We start from the raw sequence: 22,054 nt of genomic DNA on the forward strand, positions 1-22,054 counted from the left end.
AGAGCCGGGTTCAGGTGAGGGCGAGAGCCGGTAGGAGGCCGGGGCCCAGCGACGGCTCCGGGGCCAAGATGCCGCGGGCTGCGTAAAGCCGCTTTGAAACTTCAGCTGAGACAAAACCTCTGAGAAGAACTCACGTGCCGTTATCACTACGGCCCTCCCGGAGAGGAGGACGGCGGTGCCTGCCAAAGGCTTTACTGGAAGAGGACTCAAAGGACAGGACCGAGCACCAGGGAGGATCTAGGACAAGCTCTCAGCATACTTAGTTCTCATTCCTTTGCATTAAAAACCATCTTTCCTACCCAGAACAGTACAGGAGCATGACGTGGAAGGGCCGCCCGAGCCCCCGGGGCAGGCTACAGTCCCAACACCCCGCAAGTTTGCCACGGCCGTAGCTTGCTATTCCCGCGTTAAGGGGAGCGAGGTTGTCAAACCTCTGTAGCCACCGCAAACAGGACGCTTCAAGAAAAAGATTCTTAAAAGGGATTTTTTTCTTTGTTTCCATATATTATCATCCGCTATTCTGCAGCAGGATTTTCTATTTTATATTGCTATTAAAGTGACAGGTATTACAGAAAATTACATCAGGTCTTTTCTGCCTTCTGACTCATAGTCCTAAATAACTTTGTCTGACTCATCTCTCCTAACATGACTTTGTTTAAATCTAAGTTTTTCTTCTATTAATAAGTAAAAGTGGCCTTCCCCCTTCTTTCAGCTTTTCCGGTTCAAACTTCTCTGATTATCTAAAATAGAGGAAGCATTTAGGAAACTAAAACACAAGTGAAGAGAGCCTACCAGGCAAAACAACCCACTTTCCGCTTTGCTCCAATTAAGATGCACAGAATCTAACCTGAGGATACCTCTTTGGAATGAGCTACATACAAAATATATTCATTATATTCAGTCACTAAAAACATGATCAATAGATTTAGAATAAACAATCAGGTTATGTTCTTGCAAATTTATGTTCTACAATTCATCTACAACTATTGCTATATCATTAGTACTGAAGAGCGTTAATATAACTCAACCATGATTAAACGAGGCCACAACGGGAACGCAACACCAGGAGAGATTTGCTATTTTATTTAAAATCAGACCACAGTAGATTACAGAAAAAAAATTATGCAAACAAATCCACCGTACATTTCACAACTTGCTAGGCAAATAAAATTGCCCCTCTGTTAGGCTGTCCAGGCTTAGACAGAGGAAGCGCTCAGGTGCCAAGACGACTCTGCTTCCTCTGAACTCAACGCTAGGCAAGTATTTCTGTATTCAGGCTAGAGGAATTTCCAAACCGAGCTCTCCGTTGAAGTCATTATTCCAGTTTGGGAAGGCAGAGCAGTCCAAAAGAGGCTGCGGGTGAGGTGGTGGAAGCTGGGGCACTGAACGTAACAGCTACCCAGGAGGGGACTGCGCCCAGGGCTCTGCCTCCTGGAACCACGCGAAAGCTCATCCTCAAAGCAGTCCACAACCGTGACCTCTGCGGATCAGCTGCGCTAGAGACAATTCACTCCGTTTCCTCGAGGAGACGGCACTGAAGTGCAGCGAAACTCATCTTGGAGTTAGGACCATTCAATGCTGATTATCATCCAAAGGAAAAAAAAAAAAAAAACCTACCCACATACAATTTGTCGTAACTTACAAAGCTGCATACAAAAGACTGGCAAAAGTAACGCCATCCAAAGAGAGCTTTCTCGACACTACCACCACCCTACAGCCACGTTACACATCTTAATTTGAACCTGGCATCCACTTCATGTTTAAGAGAAGCTTCTCTGTTCTGACTGTTCTGGGGAAGTATGTGCTATTTGCAGCAGAAATCAAAAATTCTTAAGATAACATAATACTATATATTTTGGCAAGGCATTTGAGCCACCCCCTCTCAAGTTTCAGCTTGCCTACGGCATTTTCATCTATCTTAGAAACAGTGCAAATTAGTATGATTCTAAATGTCTTAGTCATAGTAAAATTTAATTTATTAGCTGTAACAGAATAGGAGAAGCTGTCAGGGGCGATGGGCTAAAACATCACACATCTTACCCTACTCATTCAGATTAGTGTCTTATAACATTTGCTTCTGAAAGGATTTAAACAGCTTTCCACAGTCCTTTTGCTTTTTAACCCTTAGACATTGCCAGCAGTCAAGTATGTATTTACATATCAGTTTGTGTGCGCACACACACACACACACAGTTAATGGCAAAACATTTCCCATGAGCAGCTGGATTTCAGTTATGAGACTGCTATAACTGAAACATCACATTAGTTATATTAACTATGTTCAAACTAATCAATCAGTGAAGGCAACTATAAGCTTACAAATAGCAGATACCACCTCTGTTTATTCTAAAGTATAAGGGTGACATTTTTGTAAAAGAAAGTGCTCTTGAAGAGCCCTTAGAGTTGAGCAATGGCCATTCAAATGATAAAAATGCTAATATCCTAATAGTACAATCACAAGTAGTGATCCTAAGGCACATCAGCCACATGCATATGCAATAATGCATTGTTTTGCTTTCAGACAGAAAAATTGCATTACCTTTGTCTGTATTTAGTTTACACAAGAGTTTGCTTTAGATAAAGTATCCCTGAATGGTCATGTTATCACAAAAGATACCAAAAGACAGAAAATTTAACAAGTAGTAAAAATATTTTTGGACTACTAATACCAATAGAGTTAGATACATAAAATGCAGTGCAAATTCACAATACACTTATCACCTCCACCACTTCTGAGGTTTTTCAACCCTCAGAAAAAAAGTTGGCACTTGATAAGTGTAAAATATACCTGGTTGCTTTTATTAAATGTTAGCAAAACTAATTTGAGACTGTTTGAGTTTGTGTAGCAGGCTCCAAGTACAGACTTATGAACTTAATCACCACCCTTGTAGTCCCACCCACTTTCATTAAAGACAAATCATTTCTACAGCAGATTTATGTTTAACATTCAGATACAATAGTTGCCATCCAAATACCAGCACTAATAACACAGTAAAATTATTTTGAAACCATTAATAATTAACCATGCTTATACTAAGCCTCAATGAGAAAATAAGACCAAGAAAAGATATTACACTATTTTAAAACACACGTCCTGTATCATCACTAGATTACAGAAAAAACACACTATGCAAACAAATCCAATGCACATTGTTTCACAACCCCCCCACACCTATAGAAACTTTCCAGACCTACAGTGGGGAATTGGTTCAGACACCAGTAACGCTGACCAACCTTCTGCCCTTTGTCTTTAGAAGGCAAAACAAGCCAAATAACCCTATTTTCATAATAGGGAGCTTCCTGTTATGAGACTAATTTCAGATTAGTATTTGCTAGCAACCACCACACTCCAGAGGAAATGATTAAGGGACAATCAAGGGCTTTACGTAGAGGAAAAAAAAGGGGGGGCGGGGGGGAGAAAATCAGATCTTCTGTTTTGACTGAAGTCGTTTGTAATACAGACTTCCAAACAATGTAGTGCATTCCAGGACAATGATAAGAAAGTGTTTTGAAATGATGCAGAGAATATCACAGATTATAGATTGCGTGTTCCTTAAATTACTATTAATTAGTTCAAAGGCAAAGGTTGGTTGTGGATGTGAGAAACTGATAATGAGTTTATGGACATATTCTGAGCAAGCAACAAGTGCTAAGATTTGCCTCCCCCAGTCTAGATTAAAATACCCACACATGCTTGCACCATATATAGGAGTCACACTGATGAGGAAATCTGAACTCCCCTAAAAAGCCTCCCCCTCCAGTGGCATAGAAAGTCAAAAATGGATTAAGATGCAAACATCCACCATGGAATTCCAAAAACTACTCTGCTCTGACTGCTTGCAGAGAAATGTTAATTGCAAATTCCAGACAGGTAAGTGTGCCAAACACTGAAAATATAAATGAAATGGGAAAATTAAAAATAGTTCTTCCAAACAAGAGATCGAGTCTGAAGGATGAAATGGAACTGTGGAGGTTCAAGTGGGCAATTAAATGATATGAAAACCCTGAATTTGAATAAGAAAATACCCTGCCTAGATTCCTGGAATCATATCAAGAACTAAGCACCTGTGTTTAAAAAAAAAAAGAAAAAAGAAAAGAAACTTCTATATCCAAGATGCGGAGAAGAAAAAAAAACATAGGAAACAGTTATAATAGGCAAGGAAATAAAAATGCCTGGTAAAATTTCTATAAAACTCTAAACTGACACTACAAACAGTTTAGTTTAATTTTAAGAGACCAGGACTTTCAAGCTATAGCTCTATTTACGAAAGGGAAGGATGCGCACTTTTATTACAAAAAGTGCGAGGTAACCGAAATGCAAAAATTAAACTGTTGTAACTTCTAGTGTTTAAAAACCATAAGACATCTTCTGAGAACAGTGTCCGCTCAATGAGCTCGGAAAAGGTTGTGCACCTTGTCAGCAGTGCAGCTGCCCAGGCGCACTGCAAAGGACACTGACGAGCTCCACCGCAGCTCTCTGCCCAGTATCCAGATATGGCTGTTACCATCCAAATACCAGCACCGATGGAGAATTCTTTAGAGACACAAACAGCTCCCTATTTGCCACACATACATCTGGCTGACAGGAATACATCAAAAAAGAAGAGGATGCTATTTTACCATCACTAAAGAATTCAAAGAGATATTTATAACGTAAAGTAAATCCACCGTACATTGTTTCACAACTCACTGGATTTACAAAAGTTAGCCCCTATCACCTTCCTAGGAAAAAAAAAAAAGTTGTCACTGATATTTGAAAACAAAAATCATCACATTTACTGAATGCAATTTCAAACCTCCATGCCACAGCTTGAATTTTGTATTCCATTGTGCAAAAAACAGAGGCTTTCCACTGCCTACATATTAAGTCTCTAACAGGGGAGAAAAAGGAAATATAAGCACCAATACATAAGTTAGGCGCACCAAAATATTCACTGGAGGATAAAGCCAGGATGTGGTGGAAGGCGAGGTGGTCTTTGGGGAAGAGCTGGAGGATACTGTGGTACAAACTGAGATGGGTATCCTGGCTGTGGCATTTGACTTGCAGACTGAACTCCTACTCGAGGTGGAAGAGGAGGATATGGAGCACCTGGATAAGAAACAGCTGGTCCTGAACTCATGGCTGCAGTAAAAGGAGTAGGAAAGCATCCTGCTGGGACTGACGAAGGTGGAGGGGGTGGTATTCGTCGGGGTATCACTGAAGCAGGAGCGTTTGCATCCGAAGTGTAGGAAGCTTGAGGGGCTGGTGTTGTCTCAGGTGCTCTTGGCGGAGCCTGCGGCTGAACCTGTGGATGTCTCTGTCCCTTCAGCACCATCTCTTGGAGCTTCTCAATTTTTACGCGGCGCAGGTGAGCCAGTTTACGCTTGCTCTGGTACTCATCAATAAAGGAATCCAGTGGTATTTCACCATCAAGAAACTTTTCTGCCATGTTCTGTCAAATATTGAACAATCTCTTAGAAAGCAACACACTCGAAGTGAATCTAAATAGCTTATATCCTAAAATAGCATAATTTTGGTTGTCATTTTCCAGCTTGGATATGGAACTGACATACTACGAATTCAAAGCACAATTTTGAATTAGTAATTTCTCAGAAGCATTGGGAGTTAAATATCATTTTCTGCTTAAAATTTTGCTGACATAAAAGCAGTAAGAACATCTGAATCTGGCTCTGAACACTTCCCCGATGAGAGACAGGAATGAATCAAGTTACAGCTTTCCTGATCGTCAGCTAAGCTGAAATACAGTTCAGTATTCCTTATAATGTCAACAGAAACATTTAGAATCCTGCAAGCCTCAATACAGAGGCAGACTATTGCTAAGCCAGGTGTAATACTCACCCTTACTTGTAGCAAAGCAAAGCTTAAGGTAAATGATATTTTAATAACCAAGATAAGTGACCACACATACAATAACAGAAGTCAATTCATCCTGAAAATCTCTTGTGATGTCAAACTTGGGGCCAACACGCATTTTTTTCCTGATGTTAACAAGCTATGTAGTTATAACTAATGTCCTACAAGTGAATCAGCAAACAAAACTAAACACGTCCCTTATTCTAAAAGCAAACCAGCTTTTAAGCGCCTGTATCACAGTGAGGGGTCACCACAGGGGCCGAGACAGCTATGTTGAAACCATCATGGAATATTCCACTGGAACTGTGGCAAAGGCAGCCCTCTCTTCCGACAACCAGCCTTTTTTGTTACGTGACTAATTGACATTTGTATTGGATTAACATATATACACACCACGCAAACACCATTAAAGAGATTACCACATTTATATGCTATTAGTTTGAAGGCAATGCAAAGGAAGTAAGAGGGTTTGGTGTTCTCTTCTGTTTAAACAGCCCTTTCTTTTTTTAAACTTCAAAGATGTTAAGAGTGTCTGAGTAAAAATTACTCAAAAGAATTCTCACTGAAATCAAGTGACCGTTGTTTGAAGTTCAAAGAAAAGACCAGACCCTGTAATATCCCTTCAGCCTACTACACGTTTAAGACTATACTGCAGCTATGTAGATTCAGAGTCTCTGGTGAGGGTGTAAGTCGCAGAACTGAAGCATACTGCCATTACCTCTGTGTCTTCCTCAATCTTAGCCCCCTCTGTCTGAAGGAGGGCTAGCAGTGTCTCCAGGGAAGCGTTACTGGATTGGCTGTCTGTAACGGCACGAAAATAACAGTAAAGTACAGCTGGCTATAAGTGACTCGACAGCTGAAGCTACACAGCTTCAGTAAGCATAAAACCTCTTCCAAGGCACATACACACAGTCAGCACACTCCATTGCTCCAGACAGGGTGATTCACAATGAGAAAAATGCACCTTTCAAGAATTTCAGCAATATTGCCCTAGTGCTAAAGCTGAAGTTTAATTATAATTAAATATTACAATAATGAAAAATGAAGTACTGCAGCAAGTGCAGTATAATACATACAATACTTCATAACTCAGTATGAAGTAAAAGATGTGAGATTTATGACTGACAGTTGAAAATTCAAACTAGATTTTGCTCATTGTATTAGACAAGTTTGACCACTTAGAGAACAGAAGGTAAGCAATAACTAGGCATGCACCTCAGTAATAGAAAATTACAGATACGTACTACTAAGTGTAAAACGTACCTAAGAAATCAGTAAAAGCATGATCTATTTCAGAACTACTTGAGAATGACATTTCATTTTGTACCCAAACCATACAGTTAAGAACAAGAGACAAAAGACAAAAGTGTTTATATAAAGAACAGGGAAATAAACACATAAATTTATATTTTCTCAGAAAACAGCAAATAAGAATCATAAACAGCAGATGTTACCTAGTTTTGTTTTCTTTAGCTGGTATGCTTCAAAAAGGACTTGCAGTTCTTGATATTTTTGAGTCAAATTTGCTTTCAAAGACTCCAGCTTTGGCTGGTACAAAAGATTGCCTTCTGCCAGACTGCGATTGCTGGCAAGAGTCATGTCCTTGCTGTGCTGAACATTTTGGACCTGCAAAAGAAAGGTGTGTGAAATGACACTGATAATATTAAGTAAGATTAATCACTATGCAGACAACACAAGAATTTCAAAACTTCTAAACAAACAAAAGCAGGTTCTCTGGAAATGCCAGTACCACTGTATTAGACCTACAACATAGGAAAAAAAACCCACAAACATAGGAAAAAACCTTTCAGATCAATTGCACTGAGAAGATGGATCCCTCCTGTCAGCTATGAACGTCTGTGAATTAACCACTTTTGGGACAGGAGTAAGTACCAATCTGATGTCACCTTCCCATACAATTTTTTCACACGCAGCACACAGAGCTCATTAACTAAGCTAGAAATCATGGCTATTTTTATTCCAAATATTCGAAGAATTTGTGTTATGAGAAAGGATCCATCAGAACCTCCTCTCCTTTGACAAGGGGTGGAGGAATCAGCAAGTGGTTCTGCAGGAAGAAAAGCTCTTACCAATTCTTTTACCAGAAGGAAGAACTTTTACCAGTTCTTTTACCAGGGGAACTGTCTGCAAGAAGCACGTTTCACCTTGTCAGTACAGCAGTGGTTACCCCCTGGAAATCAGGGGCTGGGTGCTCGTTTAGACGTTTCTGCTAAGTGGCAGGAGTGCTGTTTGTGCCACCCGATTTTCTTCCAATCTCTGTCACTAATTTACACAAGATCTGACTAGCTGGTTAAATCACAGCTCTGTGAGCTCACAGTTTTACATTCATGTCCTGCTACTGCGACACATTCTATATAAAATTTTATCCACTATTTAACCTAGATACTTCACTGCTCCTTCATCCCTATCTCATGAACTACCCTAACCATTCCCCCCACCTCATGATGAACACTGGCAGACGTAGCAACACTTGTTCCTAAAAATCTCTGAATCCCTACACACGATGCCATCAGACTGCAAGACAGTATCCTCCTTCAGCCTACTAAAATGCAAAAAGAGTGCATCGCTGTGGTTCCTTCTCCAGAATATTCTTCCTAAATTATATTAAAATCAGTCCTGGATTAATGCCAAAAGCCTGTTTTTCAATTGAATCCTTCTGCTTAGCCTGAAGGCAATGTTCTTAGGAACAAATGACAAGTCTCACAGAACCACTGCAAACAAGATTCTGGGCTTGCTCGTATGTACACACACACATGCACTTCTATCAAGTCATAAACTTTGGAAAAGCTATATGTTTGAGGAAATCTGCCCTGGATATCACACTAGAGCCACTGAAAGATTCAGACATCAAAAGGAGAAAGACACAAGGGATCTGATCTCGTATTTTTAGCCTGAATCAACACATGGGATGATTTTCCCATGGCGTGTCAGATGGATCATACTAAATTGCCTTCAAATTCAATGAAAAACTTTATATACTTTTTGTGACCTTCTCCATTAACACGCCCTGCCCTTGCCCATGATCACTGCTTAGCCAGAACAGGTTTTACTTAAGCTGTTTCACCGAGTTCGGCGCACACACGAAGAGTACAGCGCTTCCTCCCTTTTGCACTCGTGCTTATATAGAGGGGGGCCACCCTTCACAAAAAGGAAAGGAAGAAATCTCCACAAGCCATTGAAACCCCCCTAAAAAGGCCACACGATCACAATTCAGGTGTTCTTGGCAGCTCGAGCACAAGATTAGGTGCATCAGATAAAAATATTTCCCAAGCCTAACAACATTATCTTCAATAGCCATTATTTCCTTTCGAAATATTTATACACAATATCTTAATCTGCTTACTTCAAATTTGACTCAGTATTGCTTAAACACATTCTTGGTATTTGAGGCATACTATCCAAGGCCAAAATTTTACTCTTTTTGCCCTGTGCTCGTTAACCCACTTAGGACACGTTATCCTTGACTTGATGGTTTTCTAAATTCTACGTCAATCCAAACAAAGTTATCTTTCAAATTGTACAAATGAGACAAACCGCATTTGCAATATTGTTATGTCTTCTCAAGATTCTCACATCAAAACGTCTCTTTCTCATTTTTGAATCTAATGCAAAATAATTTAAATTAAACCGATTGCTTTCACTTATTTGTTCTTATATGACCTAACAGTGTTAGGTTGCACTTTCAGAAAGCTGAAGTCCCCCAATTTTACATTTTTCCTAACTATTATTAATGGAACTAAAACACGTATTATTTAACAGCTTAATTTCTAACACCCCAGCTTCTAACCATACTACCTGTCATCACCACAACTTTTTGTAAACCATTTATCTTCTGCTTCACCAACCAAGAAGATTGTGTGCAAAAACAGTAATAGTTTCTGATGCCTCTTCTCCTCCACCATTTTAATAGGAAAACTACTTTCTTCAAGCAATTTGCAATTTTATCTAGTGATCACATTTTCAGCGCTTGTAAGGTTGACATTCTCGTTTCAAAGTAGTTGCCCAGTCAGTCTAGGAAGACCCGTTTTATGAATGGACTTTGATCTTTCTTCAGGATGAAGAACATGTTACCTACCTTTTCTCTAGAGAGGAAAAAGCCTGTAAAATGAAGGATACACAGATCTATAAACGTTTCACGAGTGCAGAACCCAAGAAGAAAAGGAACATTTAAATCATATATAATGAGGAAAAGAAAAAAGAACTTAGGGAAAACAGAATGACAGAAAAGCTTCCAGAAGTGTGATGAGACTGCAAAACTACTTCTGAAATAACCGAAGCTCTATCTTTGGCATGAAACAAAGCTTCAGTCACTGCACCAGGCTTTACAGTTTACCAGCTTTAGTTTGATTACCAAGCCTTTCCAAACTCTAGGAAATATTTCATTGCTTGAGTGAATAAAAAATATTCCTGCAGTACAAGGGAATGCTCAGATCCACATTTAAAAGCCTTCCCATCTTCCAGCAAGTGATTCCCAAATTAGTCAGTCAGTTGATTTACATAATAGAAACAAAAACTAAGTAACTGTGTCAAACAGTTAGATGAATAGAAAAAACATGTTTTTGGAGAAGTGAGCAAGGAGAAGTGACCATGCCAGGACCTCCACTGTTCAGTCCGGGGTACAAAATCGAACTCTCCCAACTCAAGAACCATCACATCCCTCTGCAAGACTATGGAGGTGATGAAAAAAAAAGTTTAAATTTCACAAAGATTTTTCTGAAGAACTTTTATTTCTACACCACTATGAATGTGTAAAGATGAAGAAGCATCAGTTGAACAGAATGTACCTTTCTTGTAAAAATATGGGGGAGGGGAAGCAGTATTATAAGAGCATTTGGAAAAATCTTATTTACCTGCTTTGAATGCAGACAACCACAGGCAAGCTCCTTGCGTTTAATGTAGAATGGCCTCCTCTCCTGCACCAAGTGTTTGATATCTAGCAAATACCGATTATTCTAAACTTGGCTGAAAGCCTTTAAAATGTTTTAAAGAATAAAAAAGAAGTAAAAGCATTCTCAATTGCACATTGAGTTATACTGCTTGAAATCAGAATGCACAACTTAATGACTCAACGTTTTCCGTATTCTAGCATTTTTAAGGAGGACATTTTTCTACAGAATTGAATAAAAAGCATGATTGACATTTACTGATCAAATCAAAAATTACTCTAGAAGTCTTCATGTCCAGCATTATTCACTGTGTCAAATTTCTTTAAAAAATGGGCAGGTGAACAGATAAGAAATTCATACCGAATCATACTCAAAGGCATGAGAAGAACCCGTTGCTCAAACAAGCTAAAGACAGACAAGCTTTCAAGAAAAAGAAAGAATGATTCTGAGGAAAACCTATTCAGGATATTCAAATGTTTTATTTAATTAAAAGTTTGAACTTTGTGGAGTCAGTAAGTTCTATTTTGTAACAAAAAGAGCAAATAATAATCTCAAAGCAATCCAACCTGAACACAGTTACAGTCCTACAAACAAGAGTAATCTCTGGCACCGATGGGAACTCAGAGTAATAAGCTTTTCTGCAATTGTTCCACTTCATTTAGAAGTTAAGTCAAGGAATTAGAAAAGCAAATGTGGTTAAGCTAGCCTAAAAGCCCTAAAAGAAAGAAAATTTCAAAAGTTTGACTCATTTAAGATAAAAAACAATTACAAAACCATCTAAAGGTCAAAGATACAGCACAGCCTGCCCAGTCTATTAAGATTATCAATGCAGCACAATGTCTCCTCTCAGTATCCATTCTCAGCTTGTCTCGAGCCCAAGGCAAGAGTAACCCATCAGCTATAACCGAACAAGCAAGGAGTAAATCCAATCCGAGTTATCTTGTTCTCGGACGAGTTGTGTGAAAGAAGTCTGTTTTAGTGTGAACCTGCTATAATATCAGATGTTCACCTGCCTAATGGCACTACAGCACAAAAAAAAGTTATCAACAGAAATAAGCAAATGCAGCTCTTTAGCAGAATTGCTATCAAGCTATTACGGTCATAAGCACTTAAACAGGCAGGAAACTTTCATCTGAAAACAGATGAAAAGTACCAGTCAGAATCACGAGATATTACAGAGAACGTAAGTGGGTTTTTTTAAACTGCTAAGCTTTCGCTATGAATTATGAATGGGACAAAGAGGCAACAGTACTGAGCTGCTTAAACAGATTTTAATGGTAAAAGAACTGCTTAACACTGAGTAGACAACTCTGAAACCAAACTGTGTATATGGCAAAAACACGAAGCCAGTGTCACACACAGGTTAATACAGACCAAAAAAAAAAAAAAACCAACAAAACAACAACAAAAAAACCCTATAGCCTGTGTAGCGTTGCAGAACTTAAGATGGTTAAAAAGTGAATCTTGTTAAAAGAAGTATGAAGAGTTTTAATCAAGGATTGATTAAATAAGCAGTTCCAAGAAAAGCAGAGGCAGCAGCAACTGCTTCATGGAATTCAGATCCTACTGCTTTCATGAACTGCAGTTTTATCTCACTCCACTTTTAAAAGGAAGAAAAATGCTGGATAAAGTTAAAACAGAAGCTAGTACTAGCTTAGCAGTTTTTATCCTCTATCATGTATTCCAAAATAACAGTTTACAGCAGATATCCAGCAAGAGCTACTTGTACAAAGTGGTTCTGAGAAGCACTGTTCGAGTCTGTTCCCAAAAGAACAATTCCAGATCAGATGCCTCCCAAGATACAGTGACACTAATCCCAGCTACCCACAAAGTCCATCAAATGCTGCTATAATTATGAGCTTGCCTGGCAAGCGCCACAGCAAGTAGTCTATCAGTGCTTTCATGAAAAGGTCCCTTAAGCAGCTATAAATAAAGTTTTAAACTGCACCATTTTAATTGCTTTATATATAGCATAGCCCACATGGCAGTTTTAGGTTTCTCTAGTCTTCCTCTAGCCTTCATCATTCTCACATTCTTTCACTTACATTACATACTTGTAAGCTAGGAATAAAATACACAGTCACACTGCAATGCTGATTACATAAGCACTAGTTTTAAAAATTACAAAAATAAAGATTAAAATGTAAGCTGATTCCTAAATGTTTACATTAGAGGAAAGAGCCATACAGAACTTGTGCTCATTAGATTCACGCAGGTTATTCATTTGATGCTTAACTGAAAAACAAAATTCTATAGTTGCCACCAAGTCTAATTCCTAACTTTGTAACTAAATTTCATGTTTGGCAAACAAGAACATAACCACTTACACGATGTGGTTTTAGGACAAGATCAGGAATCCAAGAAATCTAGGCATGCATTCACATAGTTTAAACCTTGGACTTTCTGCGCTGCCTATTCTGTTCAAACAGTCTTTGAGAGACAGACAGCGCTTGAAAATCCCTTCTGCGCTTGCCAGTGTACTTTGAAATCCTAGAATGAGAAGGCAATACATTTTTCATGTCTTGATTTCATATAATTAAGGTATTGAAGAGCAAATAATTTTTGGCAATAGAACTCTAGAGTCAATAGCACAATGTTTCACTGTTGCTAAAGCGATGTTCCAACACATACCCAAGAAAAAACTCATTCTCACAAGAGAAACTCATTGATCAGTGTCAGAAACTCGGTGTCAGGTCACGAATACTCTTATCTATGCCACTTTGAATTCTCATACTGAGAATAACTTTATATCATAAATAAAAGTACACTGTTTATGAAGATGAATACTGTAGATGTACTACAGAGTTTAACCTCAAAGGATTATCAAAATAACTCCTCAATTTTAAAAGACTAGCAGTACCAGACAATTGGCTTCCTTCCTCTTTCTAACGAATAAGACGTTCGTTGTTCAAGCCTAAAGGCTTCAAAAACAACCTTACGGACAGAAAAAGTAGTTTAGCTCTTTGATGCCACATTTTCACATAACCGGGGTTACAGCATGAAGGACTCTGTATATTACAGTGCCATGTATATGTAGTACATGCACACACATATATACACCCCTCAACAACATATACAAAGCTTAATCAAATGCAGCACAGGAATACATTCCCTTTGAGGCTGGAAGCTGTCTATTTTTAGCTATTAACAACAAAGCCAAGTGGTTTTCCAAATCCTCCTCTCTGCGAACAAAACACTTTTTTGAGCAGGGTTTCCCTTGCAACAAGGCAAATACAATTTTTTTCAATTATGGAATAATCACCGTTAGTCAATTTTGCTGAAAATAAAAGTGACCTCAGAGAACTGACTCAGGAATCATGATTAATCAGCATCCCACAATAAAATCACTAATTTTAAGGACTTTGGACTATTCCTACAACCCAGATACACATGGCCTGACTGACAACCAAACAGCTCTCTTAAGCACTAGTGAAGTCACTATGGTTTCTCCTTAATGTTCAGGGCTCTCCTCTCCCCCTCTTCCTCCACATACTTCATAGCAAAAAATCAGTACCCCATAGTGCAAAATGGTCAAAGTAAACAATCCAGTGAAAGCAAAACCAGAATGAGAAAGAAGTAGTTAAGCATGGCCAACTCCAAGGTGTGTAAATACATTTCCAGTTGAACAAGCTCTAGTAAAAGCTTCTGCACACAATAAAAAAAAAAATATACCAGACAATCGCATCGCTGTATTTCCACACAGCTCGAATACCTTCAAACCTAGCTACGCTTTCTAACCACCACAAAATATTCCCTCAGGCCTGGAGAACTTTAAAATTTCAGACCCTCCTTTGCCAACTGAGGAGGAAAAACAGAGGGTCAAATTGAGAATACAGTCTAGTGTTACAATGAGAAAGAACCTTTTCTGCTAAGGTCATACAGGTTTCCAGCCACTTTTGACCTAAATGTATGCTGACAAACAAAGAAAAAAAACTCTTAAAAAAAAAAAAAAACAGGTCATATATGGCACACCTTGCCAGATCAGCAATGTTCCAACTATTTATACCTTTTCAAAGTTAAGCGTTGATTTCTCTTAAATATTTAGTCTTCTTTTATAGGGCTACTCCTGCCCTCCAGTAAACATTGTCTTTATTACAGTAGTAACTGTTTCTTCAAGCATTTAAAGTTCTCAAAATATAACTTCACATGGAAAAGTTACCATGCCTGACAAAGTTACCATGAACGAGTTACCATGCCTGTGACATGTCTCACAACTTAGATGTTGCACAATGCAACAAATAACTTCTCTAGGACATCTTATCTCAACCTCAACCTTTGATGGGTCTCTTCAACGATAATACTTCAACAGCTTGGTCTGAGATGATCCAGAACAACTGGAGTGCACCAAAAGGGCAAGCATCATAGTTTCACACAAAGCAATTAAAATTGCTTTTATCTAATAAACTAAGCTTTTTTCTCAAGAACATACTATTGCTTTTTTTTCCCCCATGAGGCTTTTATACTCTAGATTTAAGAACACACACACAAAAAAACCCAGAGAAATACAGCCTTTTTTTCTTTTGAAGTTTTCATATAAGTGGTTTCATCTTATGTTATTAGCTGACTTTAGTCATTTAGTCTTTCAGAAGCATTTGTGGTCACATAAATCTGGGAGAGCCTCATATCAGAGCTACAAAACGCACTGTTCACTGATACAGAGAATGACTAAAAACCAGCAGAAGACAATCACAGCAGCAGAAAGAGAACCGGCTCCCACTTTGTTTTAATAAGTATAGACCCGAACGGACGGCTTGGAGTCTAATACGCTGACAAAGATTAATGTAAAATAAAATAAAAGGATAAAATAAAATAAAATAAAAGGATAAAATAAAATAAAATAAAAGGATAAAATAAAATAAAATAAAAGGATAAAATAAAATAACACGGAACGCGACGGTCGTCAACGCGCTGGCCACGCCAGCCCGGGAGCACAAAATCCCTTTCCCGTCGTTTCTAGTTAAGGCTCCAGCTGGACCGAGACCACGAAGAGGGCCGACTTCACCCGGACCAAACCCCCCACCGCGGCCAAGGCGCACAGCAAGGGCCGCATTAACGGAAAAACCGATACCACCCCCGGCCCGTCAGGGGCTCCCGACTGAGCACGGCCCCCCCGGGGGGCTCCCGGCGCAGACCCCCCCCCAAACACACACACACACCCCGAGGCCACGGCGAGGGGCCCGGGCGCGTCGGGAAGCACCTGCGCCGAGCGGGGCGCGCGGGGGGGGCCCAGCACCCCCTGAGCCGGGCCCAGGGGCAGCGCCGCCGCCGCCGCCGCGGGGAGGGGGGGGGTCGGAGGCCGCGGCCCGAGCGCGGGCCCCGCCGCCGCCGCCGCCGCCGCCGCCCTCACCTCCTCCATCTCGCGGGCCATCTCCTGCAGCTGCCCCTCGTCGTCCAGCAGCGCGCTGAGCTCCTGCAGGCTCAGCCCCTCCAGGCGCCGCGCGTCCAGCGCCATCGCTGCCGCCGCCGTCGCGGCCGCCCCGGCCCCGGCCCCGGCCCCGGCCCCGGCCCCGCGCCCGCCGCCGCCGCCGCCGCCGCCGCCGCCGACCGGAAGTGCCGCCGCTGCGGTTTCGCCCCGGCCCGGGGTGGGCACCGCCCTCGGCGCCCCCTGCTGGGGGGGCGGGGCGGCGGCCGGCCGGGGGGCGGGGCGGGGCGCGGGGCGAACCAAAGCGGGGCGGCAGCGCGGGGGGCGGCAGCGCAGGGGGCCGGGGGGGGGGGGGGGGGAAGAGGCACGCGGGGGGAGCGTTGGCGGCGGAAGGTACCAAAGAGGGGCGGGGGTGGGGGGAGGCTGTGTGGTGCGGGGGCGGCTGTGATGGGGCCCGGCCCGCGGGCGACATGTTGGGCGGCGGCGCCAACGGCCGGCGGCCCGCGAGGCCTCGGCCCTGCCGAGCCCGGCCGGCGCGGCGGGGAAGGAGGGGGGTGTCGGAGCCGCGGTGCCCCACGAAGAGGGGCCTGGGCCTCGGGCGGTGGCGGTCGGAGCCCCTCGGCGGAGCGTGCCTCACACGCCCGCCGCTCGCCACGCTGCTGCTGTCGCCTGGAAAGGCGGCTGTGGGGATGGCGGCGGGATTAAAACGCCTGCCGGCGTGCTCAGGGCTCGATAACTTTCATTTCCCCCTCACAGTCCAGGGCTTGGCGCTTTCGTTTCACGGTGCGCAGCTCGGGCTGGCACCGAGGGCTCGGCGAGGGGGCCGCGCACGCTGCCCTGAAGGACGCGGGGAGGCGAACGCTGAGCCTTCGCGCCCAGCCCGCGCACCGCCGGTGACGGCGCTGCGGCCCGAAGTTACTGCGGGCGTTCGCGTGCTCCTTTTGTTGGGACAGCAGGAGTACGGCTGTAAACGAGGAAGGAAAATCCGTAGAATTATTTCACTCGCACTTCCTCACTAGGTCAGGGCTTGGCCACAGCAAGTCTCCGAAGAGTGACTGTTACTGTTCTCGAGCCTAGGCTGAATACCTGTTTAGGTTAAAAATAGCTAAAATTCGTATCTTGCCAAACTCGAGCGTTAGGTCTTTCTGTCACTTTTAAGCATTTCCTCTTCAAAAGTGAAGGTCAAGACAAGCTTTTTCTATCAAAGATGTATTTTATAGTGAGTTGAAACAAACTATTTTGAAATGTAGCAAAAGCTCTGGGCTTTAGATTCAGAAGAATCAATTCAAATGTCATAGCTCATCTTTGTTCTTCTGATTTACGTGTATCTAGTATATATGCTAAATATTTGTATATCATCAACTCTTTAATATATTTACACTCTGTGGTAACACTTTGGAGCCATAGCTTTCCAGTCACTGATGACGCTACCATAGCTGATAAGTAGAATTATGCCTGTAAATAATGATGTCAGCATGTCTGAGGTTGTACACATTTCTAGGCATGCGCTGCCTACCTGATGTGCTTTTGTAGCTCAGGAAGTGTGGGTGCTCTCACCTCCATATGTGTGACATGGGGAAACCTGAATAAGTGCCTGAGCCAAAGGGAAGGGGTAAGGGATGGCCGTGTGGTCATTGTTCTTTGTTTCTGACATTTTTTACCTAATTGGAAAACAAAAATCAATACAGCAAACAATCAGTCTCAAACTGAATCAATCTCTGATGTAATGCTATTAAAATGTAATGACGTTACATTCGCATTCGGGAAGTGACCCAGTACTTCCTGGCAGAGCTGAATGCGGAGATAACAGCTACGTGTTTGTTCTTTAGTCCACTGAATAAACTCGGCTTTTTATTACTCCCATCTCCCAAACCCCCCTCTTGGTATTAGCCAACAGCCAACATGGCACTGCTAGTGGAGGGCTTCCTCTCCTTCTGGCTCTTTAGTGTGCCTTTACATACAAACATGTACATGCAGACATGAACGGAGTGTAATTAGAGGCAGGTAAGCGAGAGATGTTTGTGCACCCGGAAGCTGAGCTTGCTCCGGGTGGGGAGGCAGCGATTAGCGATAAGGGCGTGTGTCCACTCATCCGTCAGTGTACCTGCACGTTGCTGTGGTATGTTCTGAGCTCCTCCTTGCGTGCGGTGCTCTGCTCGAAGCAAAGACGAGCAAGCAGCTGTACCCCTTTGCAGATGAGTTTGCACGGCCACTACAGAGTGATGTTGTTTAAAACCGGTCAAAAGTTGCCATACCAACAAAAGATCATATACTGTATATCCTCATTCCCATCAAAAAGACAGAGTTATACCCTTGTGTTAAAACACGTTGTAAATAGGAGTGCGCACACACACACGCAGTCATACACACGTGTCTATAGAGAGAAATCAGTTGAGATATTAAGAGAAACCCTTTCTTTCCAAGCACATTAGTGATTTTAACTTTATAGCATAGCTAGATAATTGGTTGGGGGAGAGCGTGGTTTAGAAGAGTTTGACTCAGCTTATGTTGTAAATCTAATTTGACCACTGCCTTTCTGTGTGATCTTGAGTGCAGTTCTCGGCTTTCCTAAGCCATAGTGTCTTCTGCTTGCAATGAGGAATAATAATGACTGCTCAGCTCTGCACTCAGGGCGGGAAGGAATAGTTCGTGCTGGAAAACGTTTGTAGACATACCTTTGCGAGTATTTCTGATGGGCAACTACAGTATTATAATTATTTTATTGTCAATATCCTGTCAAGGAAGATTGTTCTGAAATTACAGTGACCTTGTAAGGACATCTTCTATGACTAATTTTTGTTTATGTTGCGTGGAGTTCATGGAAGTTCACTGCTTTAGACATCAAGATATGGGTTATTTGAATTACTTAATGGTAATCTATGTTAAACTTAGAAGCTGCACGATGCAGAACAGTGGAGTCTGCATAGGGAGAACATAACTCATTTGTGCTCAAGTACAACCCCTATTGAAAGTACCACTTTTCCCTATGTAGATATGTTTGAGTTCTAGAAATGTTGGAAAGGAGTAGCTGTAGTAAACATCTAGTAATTTAGTGCATTTGTATGTGACTGAGTCCTTAAGTTTGGTGGAAGAGCAGGTGAGGTTGAGAGACAAGGGAGGGATCACGTGCTTTGGTGTACTTACATAACGCACTGGCAAGTAGGAGGGTGCATTTCCATTCAGCAGTCTTCAGGACCGGTAAAGGTTTCGTGACAGCAGGGGGGATTACAGTGGAAACCATGGCATGGCGAATAAAGAGTCAGGCTTCTGTCATGGCAAGAGCTGGCATCCAGCCTGATGTTAGATTTTATTATTTTTAAACCTGATCCTAAATTTCCTTCTGTCACCTCATATCCTTTTAAGGTCAGGAGCACTGTACATACGCATATTTATAAGATTTAGACATATTTTGCAAGTCACCTTCACAACAACTTACTTTCTTTTCCTGGAAAAACTGGTTGGTTACAAAGAGACTAAATTTGCAAGTCTAAGCTTTGCAGTTTATTAACCCGTAGTAGTCTGGTTGCTCAATGGACAGATAAGTTTTCAGGCTTATCTGCAATTTAATTTCCTTTTACGTATTCGTCAAAGTCCGCACTTCTGTTCAGACTTTGTAATCTAGATTCCTTCATATATGAAAGTTACCTGCATATTCAGCATTTTGGAAGGAAAACAGTGGTCCTACTGCTGATTGAGAGAGCAAGAATTAATTGTCAGTACTTACTTGTTTTGGGAGCCACAGAGGTGAAAAGAAGATGAGTTTTGTATACCTGCATACACCTTCTTTGCCTTAAATTCACAGTTAAGCTGAAACAGGTGCTATTTTTCCTTGCCAGCCCAAGATGCATCTTTGAACCTGAACTGAAAGCACTCTGTATTTGCTTGTGGCATTTCCAGGCCTGTCGTAGGCCTAGAAAGTCCAGCCACGGAAATAAACATAACTGCTTACCGAGGCAGAGCCTGCTGCACCAGGAGACAAGCTGTTGGGATAAACACAGCTGTGCTTTTTCCATTGCACTGTGCTCCCATTTACTGGGTTAGCCAGCCAGCCACATACCTTGTGTGCGCGAATTTACCCCGGTAAACATACGTCCTTGGGGAACGGCTAAGACCGTAGGATCTACTCTTGAACAGGAGTCGCCAATGTTTGACTCAAATAAAGCTGTGGTTACACCTATTACAGGGAATGGTTAAGGCTGATAATAGCAGGAAAAACAGGTGATGTACAGTCAACCTTTGCAATTACTTGTGCTTTCAAATGCCTAATTGCTTCCAGCTCTGCTGTGACAGTCTGCAAACTGCTCCGAAAGTTAAGGCTTCAGATAAATCCATCCAAGTTCCTTTGGTGAAAAGCCTCTTCTCTAAGGAAAAGAAACTTTTTCTCTGCATCACTGTAACTGAGAAGTGCCTGAACACATCTTGTTCATGTTCCCATGCAAACAACACCTCTGGGCAAGCCCACAGCCACAAAGTGCTACAGTTCAGGCTTTCGGGGGAACCGTGGCTTTGTCTCCAGGAGAGAATAGCCTGAAATGCAGACAGGGACTGTACGCAGGCAGTGAGGCCCAAGGGACGGGGAGCAGCTCCAGGAGGCAGCTCGTATTCTGGCACTGGAGCAATTCTCATTGCTGTACCAAGTTAAAACTCATCCTCCCTGCCAGAGCAGCTGGCTACAAGGCATCACTGATCCTGAACCGGGGTTTTCACATTGCAGACCTACCTTTAGAGGAGCAAGTGCTCACATGGAGACTTAGCACAGAATATCCACTTGTACTCACGCTCTGATTTATGTAGCTGTAGTTTTCCAAGGAGTATTCTTAGGCTCCCCCGAGAGATACAGACTGCGTGTGTAAGAGGGTGTGAGAGTCTGGAAAGAAGACTTCCAGATGGACCCATTGCAACAGTCCTCAGGGAAACGAAGCGAAGCAGTGGTGCACGTAAATGAAACGCTGAGCCCACGGCTGAGGGCTGCTTGGGATGCTAAATGCTGCTAAAGCAGCACCCCTGAGAGGCAGGGGAATCCCAGCATAAAGAGAAGTCACAGTTGGAATGACTTTGAAAAGCAGGATTTTCTGTATATTCCCAGTGTTTGTACAAGTTTGGATATTGAGCCAACTAAAAAAATCTGCATTAGATTAGTACAACTGGATCCCTGACAGGACACGTCATTCCCACCGTGCTTCCAGGCCACAGGAAAATCCTCAGAGCTTTGGCAGATGGGCAGATCCAGTCATCGCCCTCAGACAGCGCAGTCAGAGGACTTGGACAAGCCAGGAGCTGTACAGCTCAGCACTAAAGTAGCCTGGAGTTATTCTGCTGCACAAGAGAGAACTCGGCACCAGAGCGAGGAACACAGCCAGGCCCTGTTATCAGCTTGGACTGCTGCCCCTAGCCAAGCTGCAGTTCCCAATGTGCCATCTCCCTTGAAGCCTTTTGGACCTCCCTGGGGAGCACAGCAATGGGATTGTCACCACAACGGGCTTGGGAAGCAGGGCTCTCTTCCTACACGCAGCGTAGTCTTTGCAAAAAAACCTGCTCGGTTTGTACCCTCCACTCCAGGCAGCACTCTCGGCGAGGGGTGCTCGCTCTCTTCTCTAGCATCTCACGCTATAGCACTGTCCTAACAGCACTTCCCCGTTCCCAGGTTTCCCCCCTTGCCCCAGTTTTTCAATTAAGCAGAAATTAATTCTACTTTTAGGAACTGCTGGCCTCATTCTGCTCACAGTTACTGAAGTAAGCAAGTGCAGAATTAACCCCGTGCCCTGCAGAGAACGGTTTAGCCTGCCTGGCCTTTTGTATGAGACTGACTACCAGATGGGATCCAGTTCTTAACCTGGTTATGCCTCCTGCTGTGGTGCACAGCCAGGAGCAGATGCTGAATTCTCCGTAGGTACCACATCCCATCCTTCCCCCCAGGGAACCAGAGCGCGC

At 42.5% G+C, this 22,054-nt stretch overlaps 1 protein-coding gene across 1 annotated transcript; it reads right to left on the reverse strand.

Moving 5' to 3' along the window:
• Positions 1–1,062: 1,062 nt before the first annotated feature.
• VPS37B (VPS37B subunit of ESCRT-I) lies at positions 1,063–16,234 on the reverse strand. The gene is made up of 4 exons (XM_062590281.1): positions 16,109–16,234; positions 7,309–7,480; positions 6,573–6,655; positions 1,063–5,432 (listed from the first exon to the last, which is right to left on the reverse strand). Exons 1-4 carry the CDS (start codon positions 16,211–16,213, stop codon positions 4,932–4,934), a joined length of 861 nt encoding a protein of 286 aa, XP_062446265.1. The 5' UTR covers positions 16,214–16,234; the 3' UTR covers positions 1,063–4,931.
• Positions 16,235–22,054: the final 5,820 nt, after the last annotated feature.

Source organism: Rhea pennata, chromosome 17 (assembly GCF_028389875.1).
Source record: "Rhea pennata isolate bPtePen1 chromosome 17, bPtePen1.pri, whole genome shotgun sequence".
In the NCBI taxonomy this organism is placed as follows: domain Eukaryota; kingdom Metazoa; phylum Chordata; class Aves; order Rheiformes; family Rheidae; genus Rhea; species Rhea pennata.